The following is an 18,718-nucleotide window of genomic DNA, read 5'->3' as shown; positions in this document are numbered from 1 at the left end:
TTGCTTTAAGCTGTCCAGATACTCCTACTAAAGCACTGTCACACTTGAGTAGACTTACCGAGATAGTTGAACTGACAATGCTGGAAACTGTTCTTCTGAAGGAGCTCTATACGCGGGGCTCGGAGCGCGTGACTAAGCTAACCGATGCGACGGCGTCGGCGTCGATTGGCTAGCGCTAGTCCTAAAACAGTAACGGGTGGATCCAGCGCGGTCCGAGACCGCGCTGATAAGCGCTGATAAGGGCGGATAACCCTTAATAAGCACCGATAACAGCGGTTGCTAGCCGCATTCGGACTGGGCGCTTGCGATAAGCAACGCCAGCTCCGCGCGCACCCCCTTCGTCACTTGACTCTCGGGCTGACTGGAAACGAGGAAACTGGGAACTGGGAACTTCTCTCTTACATCCCGAGCCTCTTAAGTCAGACCTCCTGTCGCTTGAGTCCAGCTTCAGCTTCAGTGAATTGCACGTACCCCTCCACCAAAACACACACAATGTCAACAGAAGTGGTGACCCCCGAAAACGTTGCCGACGTACTACAACATGACCGTATGGTCAAGGTAGCAGGCATAGACGTCGACGGTCAACTACGAGGCAAACTCATGCAGAAGAAGAAATTCCTCTCCATTGCGACTGAGGGTTTCGGATTCTGCTCCGTGATCTTTGGCTGGGACCAGCACGACCAGACATATTTCAAAGAGCTGACGATCAGCAACAAGGAGAATGGATACAGGGACCTCGTCGCGGTACCCGACCTCTCTAGTTTCCGTCGCATTCCTTGGGAAGATAATGTCCCCTTCTTCCTGATCAGTTTCCTGGACCCAGATACCCGCCAACCAGTATGCGCGTGCCCGCGAGGTCTCTTAAAGACTGTCGCTGCTAAGGCCGAGGCGGCGGGATACAAAGCTATGGCTGGCGGTATGACCTCATACTCCTTATCTCCACTTTCCCTCACGAGCTCTATCCACTGACAGTTTACAGCCGAGTATGAATTCTACCAGTTCCGTGCTCCGGGGGACCATGCCAGTCCTGAGCGGGCAGCCTCGCATACTGCATCCTTCCTCCAGAATAACCCAGTCGACTCACTACCCGCCTTAACGGAGGGTATGTTTGGATACTCAATTACGCGGCCACTTCATAACCAGGATTATTACTACGGTATATTCAACGACTGTGAGGAGTTCCGCTGCGATATCGAGGGATGGCACACAGAAAGCGGACCGGGTGTGTTCGAAGCCGTAAGTTGAGATCGCACAGCGTAATGCGCGGAATGAAATCCGGGAGTTGCGGCGAAATTGCATCCGGCTGACCAGTTCCAAAGGCCCTACAGTTCGGCGAAGCAAAGGAGATGGCTGACAAGGCCACCCTATTCAAGTGAGACCCCAACTCTGGCCCTGAACACAGGCGCGAACGAGAAGAGCCCCCACTAACACCCGTCACAGGTATGTCGTCAAAGCCAAGGGCATCAAGCACGGCATCACACCCTGCTTCATGGCGAAGCCTCGTCAAGGCCTGCCCGGAAATAGTGGACACATGCACATTTCCCTCGTCAATAGCGACGGAAGCAACGCCTTTATCCGTGACTCTCCCGATCCATCCCCACAATACCCAGATATCGCCAACCTATCGGATCTCGGTCGTCACTTCCTAGCAGGACTGCTGGTCGGCCTGCCAGATATCATGCCCCTCTTCGCGCCGACGATCAACTCCTACAAGCGACTTGTCGAGAACTTCTGGGCCCCGGTGACCGTATCCTGGGGCCTCGAGCACCGCGCCGCCTCAATCCGAATTATCGCGCCTCCTACCGCCAGCGCAAAGGCCACACGGTTTGAAGTCCGCGTCCCGGGCGCAGACGCGAACCCTCACTTCGTGCTTGCGGCTGTTATGGCGCTGGGCTGGCGGGGTGTGGAGAAGAAGCTTGAGATCCCCGTGCCACCGCTGTCGAAGGGGCAAGATATGGGCGGAAGCAGTGACCAGGGCGTGCGATTGGCGAAGAATCTCAAGGATGCGATTGCGACGTTCACGCGACCTGATAGTGTGGCGCGGGAGGTTTTCGGGGATTCGTTTGTGGATCACTTTGGCGGAACGAGGGAGCATGAGGTTAGGCTTTGGGAGGAGGCTGTTACAGATTGGTAAGTTTTTTTTTCCCCGCGCATAAGCCCCGATCCGTATATCTTTTTCCTCCGTGGTTTCAAGTTCATGCAGCTGACTGATTCGTTATCCAGGGAGGTGCGGCGATATATCGAGACCGTTTGAGTTTTTTTTTTCCATATTTCTATAGTGTATAAAATCGAAGCGCTGGGCGCAGCAGATAATCCATCATGATCTCATAGGACGGATGTGCATTGCAGACCAGCCACACATGCGCCTAGAACTGGCCATAGCTTGACATACAGTAGATTGCCATAGCTTGCCAATGGTCAGAGCTGCGTAGATCATCGATAAGATCACATGTCATCACATGTACAACTTGCGGAAGAGCACTCATCACAAGCCGGAACAATTCGGCCAGAGCAGACGATAAACACCGACATGACACGCACGGCGTCCCGAATCCAGCCCTGTCACAACCTCTCTAGAGAACAAGGGAATAACCCTGAGCCGCGGTTGATTGGATCTCGGGTATGCGGGGAGAAAAGCAGAGGCGTTGTGGCCAGCGCCTCCGCCAGTGGTACTGAGGGTACCTCGGGTGGATTAGGAGAAGGACCAGGGAAGGGTAAAGCGAAACTCTGTTGGTGGTGATGATCGATGCGGCGTGTCTGTCATCCCCAAGCACCCGTTCGACCCCATGCGATTCGTAAAAGAAAATCTATAAGGACCACCGAATTCCCGGACGAGAGAGCTCCCCCTGGCGGCGGATCCGCCGAGGAAGACCGTTCGGGCTACGGCGCATCCCGAGCATTTCGGGGCAGAGGGAGATCGGGGGAGAGGGATAGGCGGATAGGACAGGCTGGACTGGTTCACGGGAAAGTGGCGATGTCGGCCGAGAGGATGCAATGTGATTGGATGAGAATTGTAGAAAGGATGGAAGTTGTGGAGTACTCAACGGTGAAAATGGTGGAAGTTGCGGTTGCGACTGGCTTATCCGTGGAAAAGTCACGTGTATATCAAAGTGTGGGGAAGCGTTTGCACCTTACGGATTATAATCACCACAGAATTGAGTAACAATTACTCGATTCTATTGGATGTGACTATACTTTGGTACTATCTAGTCCCTCTACCTTCCCCAATATCACTCAATATCAGTCAATTCAATATCCGAAGACCGGCAATTACTCGATCGGCCGGCTAAGCCCTTCTGAAGTGAAGCTCTCTGATTGGTCCGGCCAAATAACCGCGGCTCACGGATCCTGACGTAGACTCCTCGGATGAATGGTTACTCTCAGAGTCAGAGAGTTATTCGGTATGATCGAGTATATATATACTACTACTTCGTACTTAAATGAGATCTTCTCATTTCAAATTCCCTTCATCATCGACTAAGTTTGTGTTGTGTTGGATGGTCCTATAAGATCTACACCCATTTTATATCCATCCCACCTCTAACTACTAGTACCCTCTACTACTACTTCAACCTCCCAACCTCTCTCACACCACACCACCATGGCTCAATCCGCCGACGCTCACCTTCAGGGTGTTACCATCCTCGGCAGCATCCCCAACGATGCCCGCAAGATTCTCACCAAGGACGCCTGTGCCTTCCTCGCCATCCTCCACCGCACCTTCAACCCTACCCGCAAGGCTCTCCTCCAACGCCGTATCGATCGCCAGGCTGCCCTCGATAATGGCCAGCTTCTCGACTTCCTCCCCGAGACTAAGCACATCCGTGAGAATGACGCCTGGAAGGGTGCTCCCCCGGCTCCTGGCCTAGTTGACCGCCGCGTCGAGATCACCGGTCCTACCGACCGCAAGATGGTCATCAACGCTCTCAACTCCGATGTCTGGACCTACATGGCCGATTTCGAGGACTCCTCTGCCCCTACCTGGGAGAACATGATCAACGGCCAGGTCAATCTGTACGATGCCATTCGCCGCCAGGTCGACTTCAAGCAAGGCGGCAAGGACTACAAGCTCCGCACCGATCGCACTCTGCCTACCCTCATCGCCCGTGCTCGTGGCTGGCACCTGGAGGAGAAGCACTTCACTGTTGACGGTGAGGCCATGTCCGGCTCTCTCTTCGACTTCGGTCTTTACTTCTTCCACAACGCCAAGGAGCTCGTCGCCCGCGGCGCTGGCCCATACTTCTACCTCCCCAAGATGGAGTCTCACCTCGAGGCCCGCCTCTGGAACGACGCCTTCAACCTGGCCCAGGACTACGTCGGTCTGCCCCGCGGTACCATCCGTGGAACTGTCCTGATCGAGACCATCACCGCTGCCTTCGAGATGGACGAGATCATCTACGAGCTCCGCGACCACTCCTCCGGCCTGAACTGCGGCCGCTGGGATTACATCTTCTCCTTCATTAAGAAGTTCCGCAACCACCCCAACTTCGTCCTCCCCGATCGTTCCGATGTCACAATGACCGTCCCCTTCATGGACGCCTACGTAAAACTGCTCGTCAAGACCTGCCATCGCCGCGGTGTCCACGCTATGGGTGGCATGGCTGCTCAAATCCCCATCAAGAACGACCCGGCCGCCAACGACAAGGCCATGGAGTCTGTTCGCGCCGATAAGCTCCGCGAGGTTCGCGCCGGTCACGACGGAACCTGGGTCGCCCACCCGGCTCTCGCATCCATTGCCTCGGACGTCTTCAACAAGCACATGCCCACTCCCAACCAACTCTTCGTCCGTCGCGAGGAGGTCCACATCACCGCCAACGACCTGCTCAACACCAACGTCCCCGGTAAGATCACTGAGGATGGTATCCGCAAGAACCTGAACATTGGCCTGAGCTACATGGAGGGCTGGCTCCGAGGTGTCGGCTGTGTCCCTATTAACTTCCTGATGGAGGACGCTGCCACCGCCGAGGTCTCCCGCTCTCAGCTTTGGCAGTGGGTTCGTCACAACGTATCTACTGCCGAGGGCAAGAAGGTCGACAAGGCCTACTCTCTCCGTCTGCTCCAGGAGCAGGCTGATGCTCTGGCCGCGAAGGGTCCTAAGGGCAACAAGTACCAGCTTGCGGCGCGCTATTTCGCTGGCCAGGTTACTGGTGAGGATTACGCTGATTTCCTGACCAGTCTCCTGTACAACGAGATTTCCTCTGCTGGACAGGCTGCTAAGCTCTAAGCTGGTAGTTAACTAGCGGATGCTCCGTGTGATGATCATGAATACCCTTTCCTTTTTTGTTGTTTTTCCCTTTTGAAACGAAACCTCTGCCTTGTGGACTGTTTATACTTTAGCATCGTTGTATAACAATATATTTATTCAAGTTCCTCAGTCTTTTATTGCTCGCTCTTACTCTCATCGTAACACACCGTAGACATCTGTAGAATGCATTCTGCAGATTCCCCCAGCTCCGATGGTCCCCGCAAAATCAGAATGACGTCATGCATTTGAATTGAGTTGGGCCGAGGTCAAAAGCTTAACCGATTCAATTGACCGTGCATTCCAATGGGATCATCCCATTAGTTCAAGCTTGGCCATGAATAGCGTAACTAAACAAGGCCGCGAAATCTGTCTACGACTATATTTTGCGATGTTGGTTCTCACAAGTACTTCTTCAAGTTGTTGATGTACGATCATTGTAGCTAGTACTAGTGACTATACCAAGAGAAACTACTACTACTAGTATTACTTAGTTGGTACAGACATGGAAAAATGAATGACCAGGCAAGCAAGACGCGACTCGGATTATATTTATTAGATAGATGGATGGGTCGATTGAGCATTCACAATTACTAGTGGTACTCCTGGTTCGCATGACCTAGTAAGAGCAAACAGAAAGTCAACAAGGGAATTGAGCGTAGCCAACACGCATACTTGAAGATGTTGAATATATTATCGCTTTTACTTTATACTATCCAGACACAGGCGAATGTCTCAAGATATCTACGTAATAAGGGCAAGGCAGTAAGGCATGAATGTGCATCAATTATGCCTGAGGCATCAGTTTCTCAACTAGTCACTGTGGCGAATTTAATGACATGGTCTGTAACCCCCCTGAGAATGATTGACCTGGGCTCCAAGACAATCGAATATTCATGGTATCTGGTCCAAATTTATCTCTTTTCACATAATGAACTGCTAGTGGTTACTAGTTGGACTTATCCGAGCGATGCTCTCTTCTCTTCTAAATTGGACAGTTCCCGAGGTCTCCAATACGATTTACAGTATTACCACGAATATACGGAGTACTGGTGGAGAGTATAAAGACCGCCACTGGATCGGGAAAATAAAATTTGAACTCCAACCTATGAGACTAACTTAGATCACGCAAGCATCTTCAGTGCGAATGGTGGTGGTCTGAAAAGACACCCTGCTCCGCACACGCCTTGCGACACTCCTCCAAGATCCTTGCCTGTTTGGCGACATGCCCGAGTCGACCGATAACTTCCTTGTTGCCATCAAAGAAAGTAAAGACGGCATAAGGGATGTTCACATCCTCGCAAAACTCCTTGACAAATTGTTGCGTCTTGCGCAAATTGTGGCGAGGGATGCGGGGGTATAGATGGTGGATGGCCTGGAATTGGAGACCGCCATGGAAGAAGTCCAGCCAAGGTGGGCAGTCCACATCCATGGTGGTGCGAAGCATCTTCTGAGGGAATGACTCGCGAGGACCGAGATCGGCAGTTGACATTGCGTAGTGGGAGAGAGTAATCTGCACATGCAGCGGTGCGGTAACCATGTGTGAAATCAAAACGAAGGCAATTCGACTCCACCAGGAAGGAATGCTGAGATAGACAACTCCATAACCGAACCATGTCCAGAAAAATACTTGTCCGGATAGCTCGAACCAACGGTGCCACCAGCCTGCACCGTGTCGAGGGCCGCGGCCGACAATGATATGTTCCCAGCTCAAGAAATAAAGATTGAAACGGCCGAAGAGAAGAATCGGGTAATAAAGGTAGTGTTGATATTTGACAACCGTCCGGGATACCGCATCATATTCCATGATTCGATCGTAGTATGTGCTGCGCAGATTACCGAAGAATCGATGTGATAGAGCGAAAAATGGCATGAGTTCAATGTCGGGATCGTGTTCTGGAGCATTGGTCATAATGTGGTGGACATTATGACTTCGCTTCCACCAGCCGAGACTAAGTCCACCCAGGTGGTTCGCAATAATCATTCCGATGGTAGTATCGACTTGAAAGTTGTGAGTGATACCCATATGGCCAGCATCGTGGGCGGAGAAGACTAGTTGATGCCAAAAGCATCCCAAGAACAAACCAGACAGGCAAAACCAAGAACGGTTTAAAAAGAAAAGGAAGAGGCCAAAAAGAAGACTGTATCGGGATATCTCGACGGCGTAGGCAAAATAATTGCAGTTGTACAGTCCAGCTGCACGAATGCGCTCGTTGAGCTCGCGGTATTTTTGGGTGATGTTTTCTTGGTGCTCGGCGGTGATAGGAGGATATTTGGATGTATCTAGCAGAATCTCTTCTTGTGTTCGGGCGTCCATCGTATAACCTCCTTTCGTTTCTTGTGTCGGGGGAGCGATGCTTGCTATTGATGAGATAGTAGATGCCGAGCGCCTGCGTCTTAAACCGGCGTCCGCTGCTTCAAAAAGTGGCGATGGCGGTGCCGAAGACTCTTCACTCGAGAGCTCAGAGACTGAACTCGAAGATGACACTTCTTCCTCATATCCACTATATAGACGGAAAGTGCCGCCTTGAATGGGAGGAAGGAAGTTAGTCCACCTTCCCTCGATGATACCAATTTGGAATTTGCTCATCCGCGCAAGTGCTTCCTGTGAATGTAGCCTTTAAGACTTTTTGTTAGTCGGTGGTTGGCAACTGATAAGGCAGATCAGATACTTACGCATTCACTTCATCTGTCGCATCTCTGCCTATCATGTGCTTGATGGCTAATGGGCCACCAGGGTGAAATTTCATCCAACAATCCAATTGCAGGACTTTACCATCGAGGATGATGATATGCTTGTTTTCGGCAATCATGCCTTCAATCTGTCGTCTCGAAAGGACATTTTCCCTGGCTTTCGCCCGGGTAGTCGTGTTGCTCATCTCTGATGATTGCAAAAGTGTGTTAAGTACCAAGACCGATAATGTCGAAGAGGATTGCAGGTCAAAATATTGGGGGCAAATGCTTTGAGAACTTGAAGTACTAATAGATGATAAGGAGAAGATTAAAAACTTTGAAAGCCAACTGAGGAGTAATGGCCACTTTTACTCTGCTACCTAAAATATACTAGTCCCACAGACAAAGACGACTTCGTATTTCTCACAACCTAATAGAAACGTAAGGGGGGGCGGTGCAGTGGATCGTTGCGACAGAAACTGTGGACATGGAGAGCCCCGTGGAGGGAGTAGTATGGTACAGAAGGAATGGTGGAAACGCGTGTGCAACGTGCCACCAGCCCTGGAGTGGCGCCTCTTGGCCATGGACCTTCAGGGCTCGGGAGGTCCCAGCGTGGGGAGGCCATACGTCCGTAGCGGGTTGACAAGATAAATATGGCACGCGAAGTGGGCCTACCCTATACGCGTCTACTATTCCGTGAATCCTCATTTGCTGAGGTAGATCAAGCTTAAACTCTGAGACTTTGCCCCTTTTTAAAATTAAAAGTACCCGATCGCCAAAACTAGCCCCGGTTTTGCCATGTGGCCCAGGTGTCCAGGTGGCTCCTAATGGCAGGTGTCATGAGAGTTCCAGCAGAATGAAATTACTTGCGAAGACCACCATGAGGGTACCTCGTATTGATAGTTATTGGACATTGACCGCAGGCATAAAACAAGTGGAACTCCCCCTGGCAAATTCACGGGACTCGCCTTTAATATCTTTGGTACAAAGAGTGAAGGGTCCACTTTAAACTAACTCGTACTCGCTGAACCGTCGGAGAGACCCTAAGAGGCAAATAGATGCGCGATCCTGCGTCTCTATCTAGGTTGTTGCCACCACTGCCCCACATTTAGGCGGCGGAGTTCTCCTATGTACGTTCAACTCCAGTAATACCCCAACCGAGGATTGAAACTCCCACACTGGTGATTTTCTGGGGCTAGGTTTTGGGTGCGTCCCTGGTCAACCACACAATGACCTCCTCCCTGATGCCTTGTTTGGCAGACCGCGACGCAGATATAGAGGGTTCCATGGGCTTTGTCCAAGTAAAGAAAAAAACTTATTCCGTAGCGCAGCCCACTGAATTGCGCCGCTACTAGTAGCGAGGATAGGATCGAGAGGCGCTAGTTCCAGTAGTCGTATTCGTATTACTTGGCGAGTGGATGGAAAGAAGAGACAGTCTCATTCCCATCGCATGCCAGTGCGCGTGAATGAGATAGAATGCGTTCCATTTTTAGGGGTCGCTAAATGTATGGCTCAGCTTGTATCCATTTTGTAATATTGCCATCGGTTCGTACGTATTTAGGCAGAGTAGTTACAAAGGCCACCTGGGCAATTTTCACTATACCCTACTCTGTACTCCGTAATTGCTATCTCAATCCATGGATGCGAATTTATAGCATGTTTAATTTTGGTGACCATTTCCCAAGTGTTGCTGGAACTTGGAATGAATCGCTCAACAATTGCGTGGTAAGAAAACTGGAGAACAGAAGGAAGCAAAAATGAGGTTGTCGACGGTGGCTGTCCGTAACCAAAGGCAATTAGTGGGGGTAAGCTCCCCTGAGAACCCCCGGAGAAAGATTATTCCCTCGTTTATGTGGTAATTGCCCATAAAATTGAGGTAAAGCTACAGCCACCGCATTCTTCTGCCAATGCCACCGAATTTCTATGGTATCACCTCATGTACTTGTCTGGTGCAATTTGGAACATCGGCCCCGTGGCCACAACAACTTGTTTGCCCGATTCAATAGCAGAAAAATCAGAAGACCCAAAAAATATAACGATAGAAGCAATTATTGCTTAGATTTCTGTGTGGGTTTCAGAAGGCACCAGTTGGCTTTTTACGGAGTATTCAAGCACATATCATCGGCCCGTTTTGCACTAAGCGAGCATTTGACGAACGGTGATCAAAAGACCCTCCCGACTCGGAGATCCACGACAAAATACAATGATCAGCATACCTAGCACACCTCAGCACATTCCATGACCATCCTTATCTAAAAGCGGCACATAGGCCCCCTGAAACCCATGCACTGGGCCACGTGCATGAGACTCAGCAGGAGAAACATAAAGTGAGGGATTTCTCCCATCATCCTGACGCGCGTAGCACTCAGTGTCTCCGAGCCTAGAGTTCGCACTCATAATAGAATTCGATTGCAATTCAACCTGCGAATACTCACCCACGCGTTCTGTAGCACCGCCCTCCCTCGACTCAGCCACTATCCTAGAAGCGAATGTAATAGCGTGCGGTATCTCCATCGGGTTGAATAGTCCAACCCAGGCACTGGTGCCTAAAATTCTACCTTGATAAGAATGATAAGAGCTGGTGCGGAGATAGGGCGAGATGCTATACGCGTATGGGAAGAAGAGGGCAAATGAAACCATTTAGAGGCAGACTATTAGATATGGTATTCCGATAGTCACGTCCGCGTAGCTTAGTTTGGTGGTTGGGGTGAGGGTATCTGTTGTGCGGAGGATTGCGAATATTATCTAAATCGGAGGCGGGGTGGGAGTTAGTTTAGTTTGAATCGGTTTGCTTGTCAGGCTTTTTTGCTCGGGTAAGAGAGAGACGGATGGGCTTGTCGTGACTTGAGCTTTCTAGAAAAGACAGTCCAACAATGAGCTTGAAAGCTAAAAGTTTACTAAGCGGACTGTGTCTACTTGGACATTGGCTCAGTCCTCGGCCAAATGTGGGTCGAAAGTCACGTTACTTTTTGACCCATGCTTGGCTGAATCCCGTCAGTCCTCGGTAGAAGTTAAGCACAGACATCACAGCGAATGCGACGGAAATAATGGAGATGATCGCCAACTTTGAGAAACCGTACCGTGATTAGCAAGGAAGAAATCTGTGGAGGGAATGAGAATGCTTTCATCGCACCCAAAGATGCGCAAAATATGGTTCGTTGCTCCCTAAGCAATAGATTTCCACTGCTTGGGTGACATCTGTTGCAATTGCGACGCCGAAGGCGATGACTGGATATTGGAAGATAGGAATCCATTGGTTCTGACAGAGGGAGGCAGGTGTGAGCGCCGTGTATGGAACTTGAAGGTGTGTGGAGCAAATGGTGTTGATTTACTGGGAATGAATACATACGCGAAACCATTTTAGTCCGGTCAAATGCGACTTTCCTTTGTTTTGCGGGACTTCAAAGGCCGTGAAGAAGATATCTGTCTCCGTATCTGAGTCTTTTGAAATCAATTCACACAAAAGTAGAAAGAAGGAGCCTAGCGCGACTGCCTGGAAGACGTCGAGCCAGGGTTTTAAGGATGTATAAGCATGTGGGAAACAAACGGAGAGGAATGATGTGATTGTGCATAGCGGGAGGAGAATGCAGATTTTCGTGATTCTAGTCATGTCATCAGAGGTCGTTCATTTAGTTCGAAGGTAAAGGTGCCTAGGAAAGAAATTTGTTCTTACTTTATTAGTTCCCTAGGCTTGCTCAGGTGAATTGGATGCCAGAACATTGGGCTGAACATGATGAGAACTACTAATGCTGTGCAAGCGCCCGATATGATCATGTTGAGATGGTAGAAGTAGATACTATTCCCGATAGATGGCTCAGATGCCTCTATATTGGATATGCTGACTTAGTCTTTGTGGTATGGAAAAGCCGGAAACCAGCTGGACACTCGGGGCTTACCTATGGCAAATGCAGCAGGCGTCGGACATGTATGGTTAATGATACTGCCATGGCTGCTAAAGATACCCATTATGATGAAGATACCTAGTAGGTATTCCCAGCGGATCGACCAACCAGGCAAATATAGAAATTTTCAGGAAGATTTCCAGACCTACCTAGGTATATTTTCAAAGGTCTGGGCAGGGACTCGGACGCCACCGGATATTGAACTAGAAGATATCAAGAAAATACTAATACATAATATTAGGGTACCTGGGCATGATGCGCTTTTAAACCTTTCCGATCGGGGTTTAAGGATCAGTGATTTACAGGGAAGCATTTTTAAGATTGAATATCACTACTCTGCACCACAGGCACAGTTCAGCTGAAAAAAATACGGGCTTTCAATTGAAGAAAAATGGATAAGATAGAATTCAAAAATGAAGAAATGCTTGCTGCGAATTGGGTAGATGTAGATCACTACGGAAGAGGGCATAGCCTCGAATCGGAATTCTAGATCAGGTTAGCAGATATCTGCCTTCCACGCTGCTGGTTATTGTAGATCGTAGATCAACAAAATTTCGAATAAGCACAAGAAAGAAAAAAAGGCAAGTTCTTTCGATAGGAAGGAAAAAGGAAACTTGCTTGAAGTTGATCCTAGGGACTCCCAGCAGTTCCGATGGACTAGTTAACTGGGATATTCACAACAGAGCTTTAACCGCTCTTTGACGTACCCGCGGTCGGACGCAGTTCAGGACCAAGATAGGTCGTCAACTTTTCCAACTCGCATACAATTACACGTTAAACAGAGACTGTGGCAGAACATGAACTAACTTTGAATTTTTTGACAGCAAATGCAGTCCTTCCAAACAGATACAGGACCACCCCCGGAGGCAGAAGAGTGGCTACGAATTGTTCAACCAGAACTTGACGCGAAAGACTTTATATACTTAAAATCGTTCTACTATGGCGAAGAGGCCTCACGTGTTTGCAAGGACGCAAAATCTCTTTTTGAAAGGACATATGCTATAGAGGAAAAGGTTGACGTATTGGAGGAAAGCATTTGACTCCTACTATTGAACTAAGACGTCGCTGCAAAGGGCCTCAGAAGCTCTTATCGAATTTCATTCCCGGGGAAAAACAACAGTTCCCACAGCAAAAGAACGGAAGATCTTCCCGCTTCTGGGCATTCAAAATCACCTCGATGCCGGTATGCTTCGCACGGAAACGATAATCCTGGACCTCACCATTTTAACATCCAGCCCGCCTGATATTTCCAACGAAACAGTTACACGACTAGCTGAGATACAGCGGATCTGCGAGGAAGAATCACAATTTTCTATCAGCCAGATAGTTGCCAGACTGCCTTATCTCTTGCCACCAGAGCACTGGGCGATCATTCCGTCCCGGGCAGATACACTTAGGCTACTGTGGCCCTTGAGGTGTATTTTAAGCGCACGCACTTCCAGGATGTGCACAAAGTAATCGCGAGATCGGCTTTATCGAGGATTGCTTATGATATTGGTATCATGCAGGCAGTAGGGTCCTTCTTCCAGGAATTCAATACGCGGGAAATTCAATCAGTGTAGGGATTTGAGTTGAGTTGGAAGACTTGACTATCTAGTTAAACCATAACATTGTTAGAGACGACTGTCAGACGAGACTAATCAATTCAATCCAGCGGTACCATCAAGATATCAACAAAAGTCTTTGACTCCCTCGAATACCCATCCACAAAACGCTCTCCAAAGTCCCGCACAAAGTTATCATATGTCGTCTCGGGCTTGTGTTTGCACAATGCGCAAAGAAGCTTTATCACGGAGTCCTTGAATTCGAGAAGTGGCAGCTCTTTGACAACGGCACTATGTTCCTCTTTCGTGATCAGACCACCGGGAAGACCGGAACCCAGGAAATCTGCAGTGATTCCCATATGACAGAGAGCAACTTCCATCTCCTTATGCTGCGCAATACTGGAGGTGGTATGCAGTGCAATGCTGTCCCAGACCATCTGCAGCTGTCGCTGGTTGAATCCGGGCGCTTCGCGCTTCAGATATTCGCGGGCGGCGTTTGCACTATCGACCTCGAAACGCTTGTCTTTGGTTGCGAAGACACTATCATAATCCCATGCCAGATCATGAAGGATAGCTGACACAGCGTGGACTTCGAGGTCTACGCTCTCGTATGCTGGTATTTTCGAAGCAATCAAAGCGCCAAAGATCCAAGACCGATAGACATGGTGAAATGACATTGGATCATGATGGGCTCGGGCGAATTCCAATGCTTCCCGTACCACCGGAGTATCAATAAGAGTGACGCCGGCAAAAACACGAGTTTCGTGTGTGGTTGTCATGTTCAAGACTTTTGCTCAAATTCAAGTTGATCTGGTGCGCAGGTGGTATCTAGATTGGTTGCCAGTGGTTTCAAGGTTGGGTACTCAGAAACCTTTATCTTTCGGATGGAAGCTCCAATTTATACCTATCCTACACTCTCAGCAGATCTGTTTTTTTCTTCAGCGTGCATCAAGCCACTTTATTATTCCTTCCACTTGCACATCTAGATGGCTGCTTACCGAGACTTACAAGCCAATCAAATGTGGTTTGTCATTGCCGGCGGTCCGGTATACCGTAAGCGGTTAGTGAGATGGACAATATTGCCTCAGGCTCGTTAAACACTCGTCAGCCTCGTGGTGTCCTTCTTTCTACAACCATCTCTCGGAAATGAGACTACAATTATAGAGCACACGTCATATCTAAATCATAATTCACCTCCTCATAATGATTGTGTCTCGGCCTTGCCGTACTTGTCGTTTACGAAAGAAAGCTGTGGGTCTCTGCTTTCCCAGGAAAAACTAGCTTGGCACTAAATAATGTGGACAGTGTGATAAGACTCGACCGAAATGCAAAGCTTGTTATAATTCAGGGCGCCAATGTGAAGGATATGAATCTCATGTCAAGGGCGTATTCATCAACCTCGACACGGGAAGCATCAATACGCCCATGAAGCCCCTGATAACAAAAGCCACCCTGTCAGCCCGGAAAGCGTTAACCAGCAAAAGTGAATCAAAACACAAACTTGGTCCGCAGAGTAGCGAAGAAATCTCCGTACTTTCTCCTCACCTTCTCGACCTTTCGCCTGGGGATTTTCAAAATCACTTCATTACTCTATGGTCGAACTTTCAAGAAGGATATGCACGAACAACTTCCGATTGGTCTATCCATGTGTCGGGACTGGCGCTTCACCACAAAGCCCTGGATCTAGCCCTGATTTCATTAGCAACAATGCGATTATCGGTCTGCGGTCAAAGCGATACCTATCGAATCTTCAGTCTCACCACATATAATGACGGCCTTAGGATCTTCCAACGGCTTCTGCAAGAGAAACGTCCGGAATCGAAAGGCCTTTTGGTTGTTATTTCATTGATCTTCACCCTTTTTGAAGCCGCCCAGCTAGAGCCCACTCAGGTATACGACGGATGGGAGGGCCATCTCAAAGGCGCATTGTTTCTGATGCAGCGGCAAGGCCCTGCAGCTTTTCAAACTGGTGGCCTCCATGCAGCGTTCATAAAGCTTCGGGAAATGGCGGTAGGTGCGAACATCATCATGAGAAAGTGCACAGCGATATCTGACAGATTATATAGATGTTATTTGCATTTTCTACAAAAAGCAGATCGTTCCTCGCGCAACGCGACTGGATAGAAATTCCCTGGGCGAGAATGGAGAAATCCTCGCGCGATCGCTTATATGACATCGCTACCGAGATAACAATTATCAACTCAAGAAAAGACGGCAATAAGCCAGATATTTCGCGAAGATGTCAAATTATATTTGATAGATTAGTTTCTTGGCGCCTAAAATGGCTGGAAGACGACCATCCGGGTTTGCTAATTTCCTGTCAAGGAGACCACGAAGAACCCTGTGGCTGCTTCCCACCACGGAACGTTTCTTCATTTTGCGACGAATTTGCATTCATTACTGCCGAATATATGGCCTTTCTGTTATTGGTTACGCATATTGCGATCAGCGCGGCTAATGACTTGAAGATCGCCCCGAGGGACGAAAACCATATGGCCACGGCTTATCTATACGTCGATACACATCGAAAACGTGCATCTCGACTAAGAATGAGCTTGCAGAAAATTTTAACCCTCCCTTGCTTTGGACAAGCTCTTTCAGGCACTCCGGGTATCACAGAAGGTCGCTGTCGCTCGTTATTTCCGACATGGATACTCTCGCAAAACCCCGATCGTTGGGGCTCAGATAATGTTGATTGGTGGTCTGACTTGACTGGCCGAGTCAATTATGGGATGAAATGTTGCCGACAAATTCAAGTTCAATATGCAGAAGACTAAGGTATCTCAATTCAAGTTGGTGCTACATAGTATATTTTTTGAAATAAAAACCGCGATAATTAAATGGCTCATGTTGTACATGCTTGAGCCACGAGCCACGAACTTTACGAAATTCAGCCAGGGACTGTGAAAATAACACTTACCCCGATTAAACTTAAGCATCTAGGATAGTCAAAATCCCGTTAGTCACTTTGCTATAATCCGAGCATTTATTATCTAATGTTCGGATGGGGCTCGGTAAATCAAGGAAGTTCCCACGGTTCCCCAGGAGTTCCCCGCAAATTTCCTGATTGGCGGAATCTCTCCTCATTCCGTGAACATCGAAATTGTGTCACGATGACGACGTAGTCATGATTCATCTTCCAACAATATTCAAGATTGTCAGAGTAGTAGTCGTCACTATAGTTGTATAGCTCCTTGTTATTTTCGTGGCGTTAACAATCCGTTCAAGTATAGATACAAAGGTACATAGAACCCAGATTCTAGATTTGCGAACGACGAAATTTCATCATTTTTTAAGTTCTGCACTTCCTATTTTCACCAGACCCATACAATTCCGTTTAACACAGCGCAATATGCTTCAGAATTCAACAAGACGCGCTATGCGTCTAGTCGGGCGGCCAGTACGCTTCCAGCCTCGGACTCGCGTTCTAAACCGTCGCTTCCAATCATCCAGTTCCGGTTCTGCCTCGTCTGGTGGTAACTCCGCTCTAGTCGGTGGTATAGCAGGTGGTGCTTTCGCTTGTACAGTTGGGTACGCATGGTACTACTTTTCCGGCGCGAAGACACTCATCGATTCCAACACGCAAGCCAAGCAATACATCCAACAAGCCAAACAAAAGTTTTCGGAGACCGCGCCCGAGCCGAATGAAGCTTACTCATGGTTGAAAAAGACTGTCAATCGATACGCCGTCTTTATTCCCGGTGCTCGAGAATACGCCGATACTGCCTTCAAGGACCTCGAGACAATCAGAGATAAACACGGGGAGGAATTCGACGAGGTAGTCAAAGATGCATACAACGAGCTGAAGGACCTTTCCAAGGACAATGGGTTCAATACGGACACGGCATTTCAGGGATTCTACATCTTACAGAAACATATGAATCGCCTCTTGGATCTGGCCGGTGATGCTGGCGAGGATATCTTGAACAACCACCCTCAACTCAAGGAAAAGGTCGGCGGTAGCATTGACCAGCTCAAGGAAATGGGCGAATCATACGGACCGCAGGCGAAGGAAGAGGTGAACAAGATCTGGAGTCAAATATCCGACATCGTGAAGCGCGGCGCAAGTCTGGATACTGCTGCTGAGATCAAGAAATTGATCGATGAGAAGAGGGAAAAGCTGCAGAAACTTGGTGACGAGGCGTGGCAGAAGGGGCTCGACGAATCCCGAAAATACCTCGAGAAGAACGACAAATTGAAGGCGTTGATCGATGAGAATGCCGAAACTCTCAAAAAGGGAAATTTCCAAGATCTCTGGGGTCTTCTTAAGGAGAGCGCGTCTTCTGGTAAGACCGAGAATGTGGAAAAGTTCATCAAGGAGAAACTTGATCAGGCGAAGCAAGGGGGTGGTGGTGCCCTAGAAAAGATGGAGAAATGGCTAAAGGCCGCACCGGGCGGGTCTAATATTCTTCAGCAATTACAAACCCTTCAAAATGCTGCGGATAAGAAGGGAAATGAGGCGGAAGAAGTTCTCAAAGAGACTTTTGAAGAGATCCAGGATGTGTTGAAAAAGAGAAAGGAGCAGGTTGAGAAGATCGCCAAGGAGGGAGATTCGGGATCTTCATAGCTTCAAGTGGACTCGTAGCATCAAGCGACTGTATCAAATGATAGTATAACTTGCAAATAAACCTCAATTCAAAATCGCAAATAGTACTGGCCAGTGTTGATTCATGGTCGCTCTCGGAACGAAAGATCTTTAATTATTTCAGAACGAGCACTTTGAAAATGTGCATTGTCAAAGTACCAATTTTGTGACATTCTAGACCCTTCACAAATTCTGTAAACACAGCCTCTGCAACGTAGTTGGTTGGCTGTCTGCTTTCAAGCCACGATCTACATACACTGACCTGTCAGTGGAGACGCGGAACCTCATCCGTAAAGGTGAGCGACTAAAGTACCAGGTTTCAACTTTTCACCCGATAATTAGTTGTAATGTATCACATTCAAATCCCATGAAAGTCACCTTGTGTGGCTGTCACATATAGTCAAGGTTCATCTTAAGTGAGACGTCATAATGAATTCACTCAGCGAATCAAACGAATCAAAGAAACTCGCTGGTAGCAGGAGTTTCAGTTCAGTCTTAAATTTGCAAACAAGATCACAGGGGCGCTGTTTGCTATTTATTGACACTGTCATTTTCCCAGGTTCTCTAGGGCAGTGGATCTTTCAACCTCCCGTTTCCTCACTTTAACATGGATTCCCGACCTCAAAATCAAGAAGCAGCCTCAGCGAACAGAGTTCCGACCTTGAGCACGACCATGCCTGTAACGCGATCGTCTTCATATTCCGGTCCTGTCCACAACGATTCCACAAAGGCTAGTGAAGCCACAAAAGACCAAGATCAAAGGTACCAGCAG

At 48.6% G+C, this 18,718-nt stretch overlaps 8 protein-coding genes across 8 annotated transcripts; 4 read left to right on the top strand and 4 right to left on the bottom strand.

The window, feature by feature from the left end:
* Positions 1-492: 492 nt before the first annotated feature.
* N7533_013445 (glutamine synthetase family protein) lies at positions 493-2,134 on the top strand (the record flags this gene model as incomplete). Its single annotated transcript, XM_057110095.1, has 4 exons — positions 493-916; positions 980-1,236; positions 1,320-1,372; positions 1,441-2,134. The coding sequence occupies 4 exons, from the start codon at positions 493-495 to the stop codon at positions 2,132-2,134; spliced, it is 1,428 nt and encodes a 475-aa protein (XP_056952797.1).
* A 1,467-nt stretch (positions 2,135-3,601) lies between these two features.
* Positions 3,602-5,224, top strand: N7533_013444 (malate synthase; the record flags this gene model as incomplete). The annotated part of the gene is made up of 1 exon (XM_057110094.1): positions 3,602-5,224. The coding sequence occupies one exon, from the start codon at positions 3,602-3,604 to the stop codon at positions 5,222-5,224; it is 1,623 nt and encodes a 540-aa protein (XP_056952796.1).
* A 1,156-nt stretch (positions 5,225-6,380) lies between these two features.
* On the bottom strand, positions 6,381-8,121 carry N7533_013443 (fatty acid desaturase; the record flags this gene model as incomplete). Its single annotated transcript, XM_057110093.1, has 2 exons — positions 6,381-7,860; positions 7,919-8,121. 2 exons carry the CDS (start codon positions 8,119-8,121, stop codon positions 6,381-6,383), a joined length of 1,683 nt encoding a protein of 560 aa, XP_056952795.1.
* A 2,434-nt stretch (positions 8,122-10,555) lies between these two features.
* Positions 10,556-11,525, bottom strand: N7533_013442 (uncharacterized protein; the record flags this gene model as incomplete). Its single annotated transcript, XM_057110092.1, has 4 exons — positions 10,556-10,660; positions 10,890-10,979; positions 11,049-11,212; positions 11,261-11,525. The coding sequence occupies 4 exons, from the start codon at positions 11,523-11,525 to the stop codon at positions 10,556-10,558; spliced, it is 624 nt and encodes a 207-aa protein (XP_056952794.1).
* Positions 11,526-11,584: 59 nt separating this feature from the next.
* Positions 11,585-11,881, bottom strand: N7533_013441 (uncharacterized protein; the record flags this gene model as incomplete). Its single annotated transcript, XM_057110091.1, has 2 exons — positions 11,585-11,739; positions 11,812-11,881. 2 exons carry the CDS (start codon positions 11,879-11,881, stop codon positions 11,585-11,587), a joined length of 225 nt encoding a protein of 74 aa, XP_056952793.1.
* A 1,581-nt stretch (positions 11,882-13,462) lies between these two features.
* On the bottom strand, positions 13,463-14,140 carry N7533_013440 (uncharacterized protein; the record flags this gene model as incomplete). Its single annotated transcript, XM_057110090.1, has 1 exon — positions 13,463-14,140. The coding sequence occupies one exon, from the start codon at positions 14,138-14,140 to the stop codon at positions 13,463-13,465; it is 678 nt and encodes a 225-aa protein (XP_056952792.1).
* A 928-nt stretch (positions 14,141-15,068) lies between these two features.
* Positions 15,069-15,534, top strand: N7533_013439 (uncharacterized protein; the record flags this gene model as incomplete). Its single annotated transcript, XM_057110089.1, has 2 exons — positions 15,069-15,371; positions 15,457-15,534. 2 exons carry the CDS (start codon positions 15,069-15,071, stop codon positions 15,532-15,534), a joined length of 381 nt encoding a protein of 126 aa, XP_056952791.1.
* A 1,179-nt stretch (positions 15,535-16,713) lies between these two features.
* N7533_013438 (uncharacterized protein) lies at positions 16,714-17,928 on the top strand (the record flags this gene model as incomplete). The annotated part of the gene is made up of 1 exon (XM_057110088.1): positions 16,714-17,928. The coding sequence occupies one exon, from the start codon at positions 16,714-16,716 to the stop codon at positions 17,926-17,928; it is 1,215 nt and encodes a 404-aa protein (XP_056952790.1).
* Between the last annotated feature and the right edge of the window lie 790 nt (positions 17,929-18,718).

This window comes from Penicillium manginii (genome assembly GCF_028828005.1).
Source record: "Penicillium manginii strain IBT 31320 chromosome Unknown utg000011l:1.0-1395921.0:1.0-1396616.0, whole genome shotgun sequence".
NCBI lineage: Eukaryota > Fungi > Ascomycota > Eurotiomycetes > Eurotiales > Aspergillaceae > Penicillium > Penicillium manginii.
This window is presented reverse-complemented; position numbering and strand designations above follow the sequence as displayed.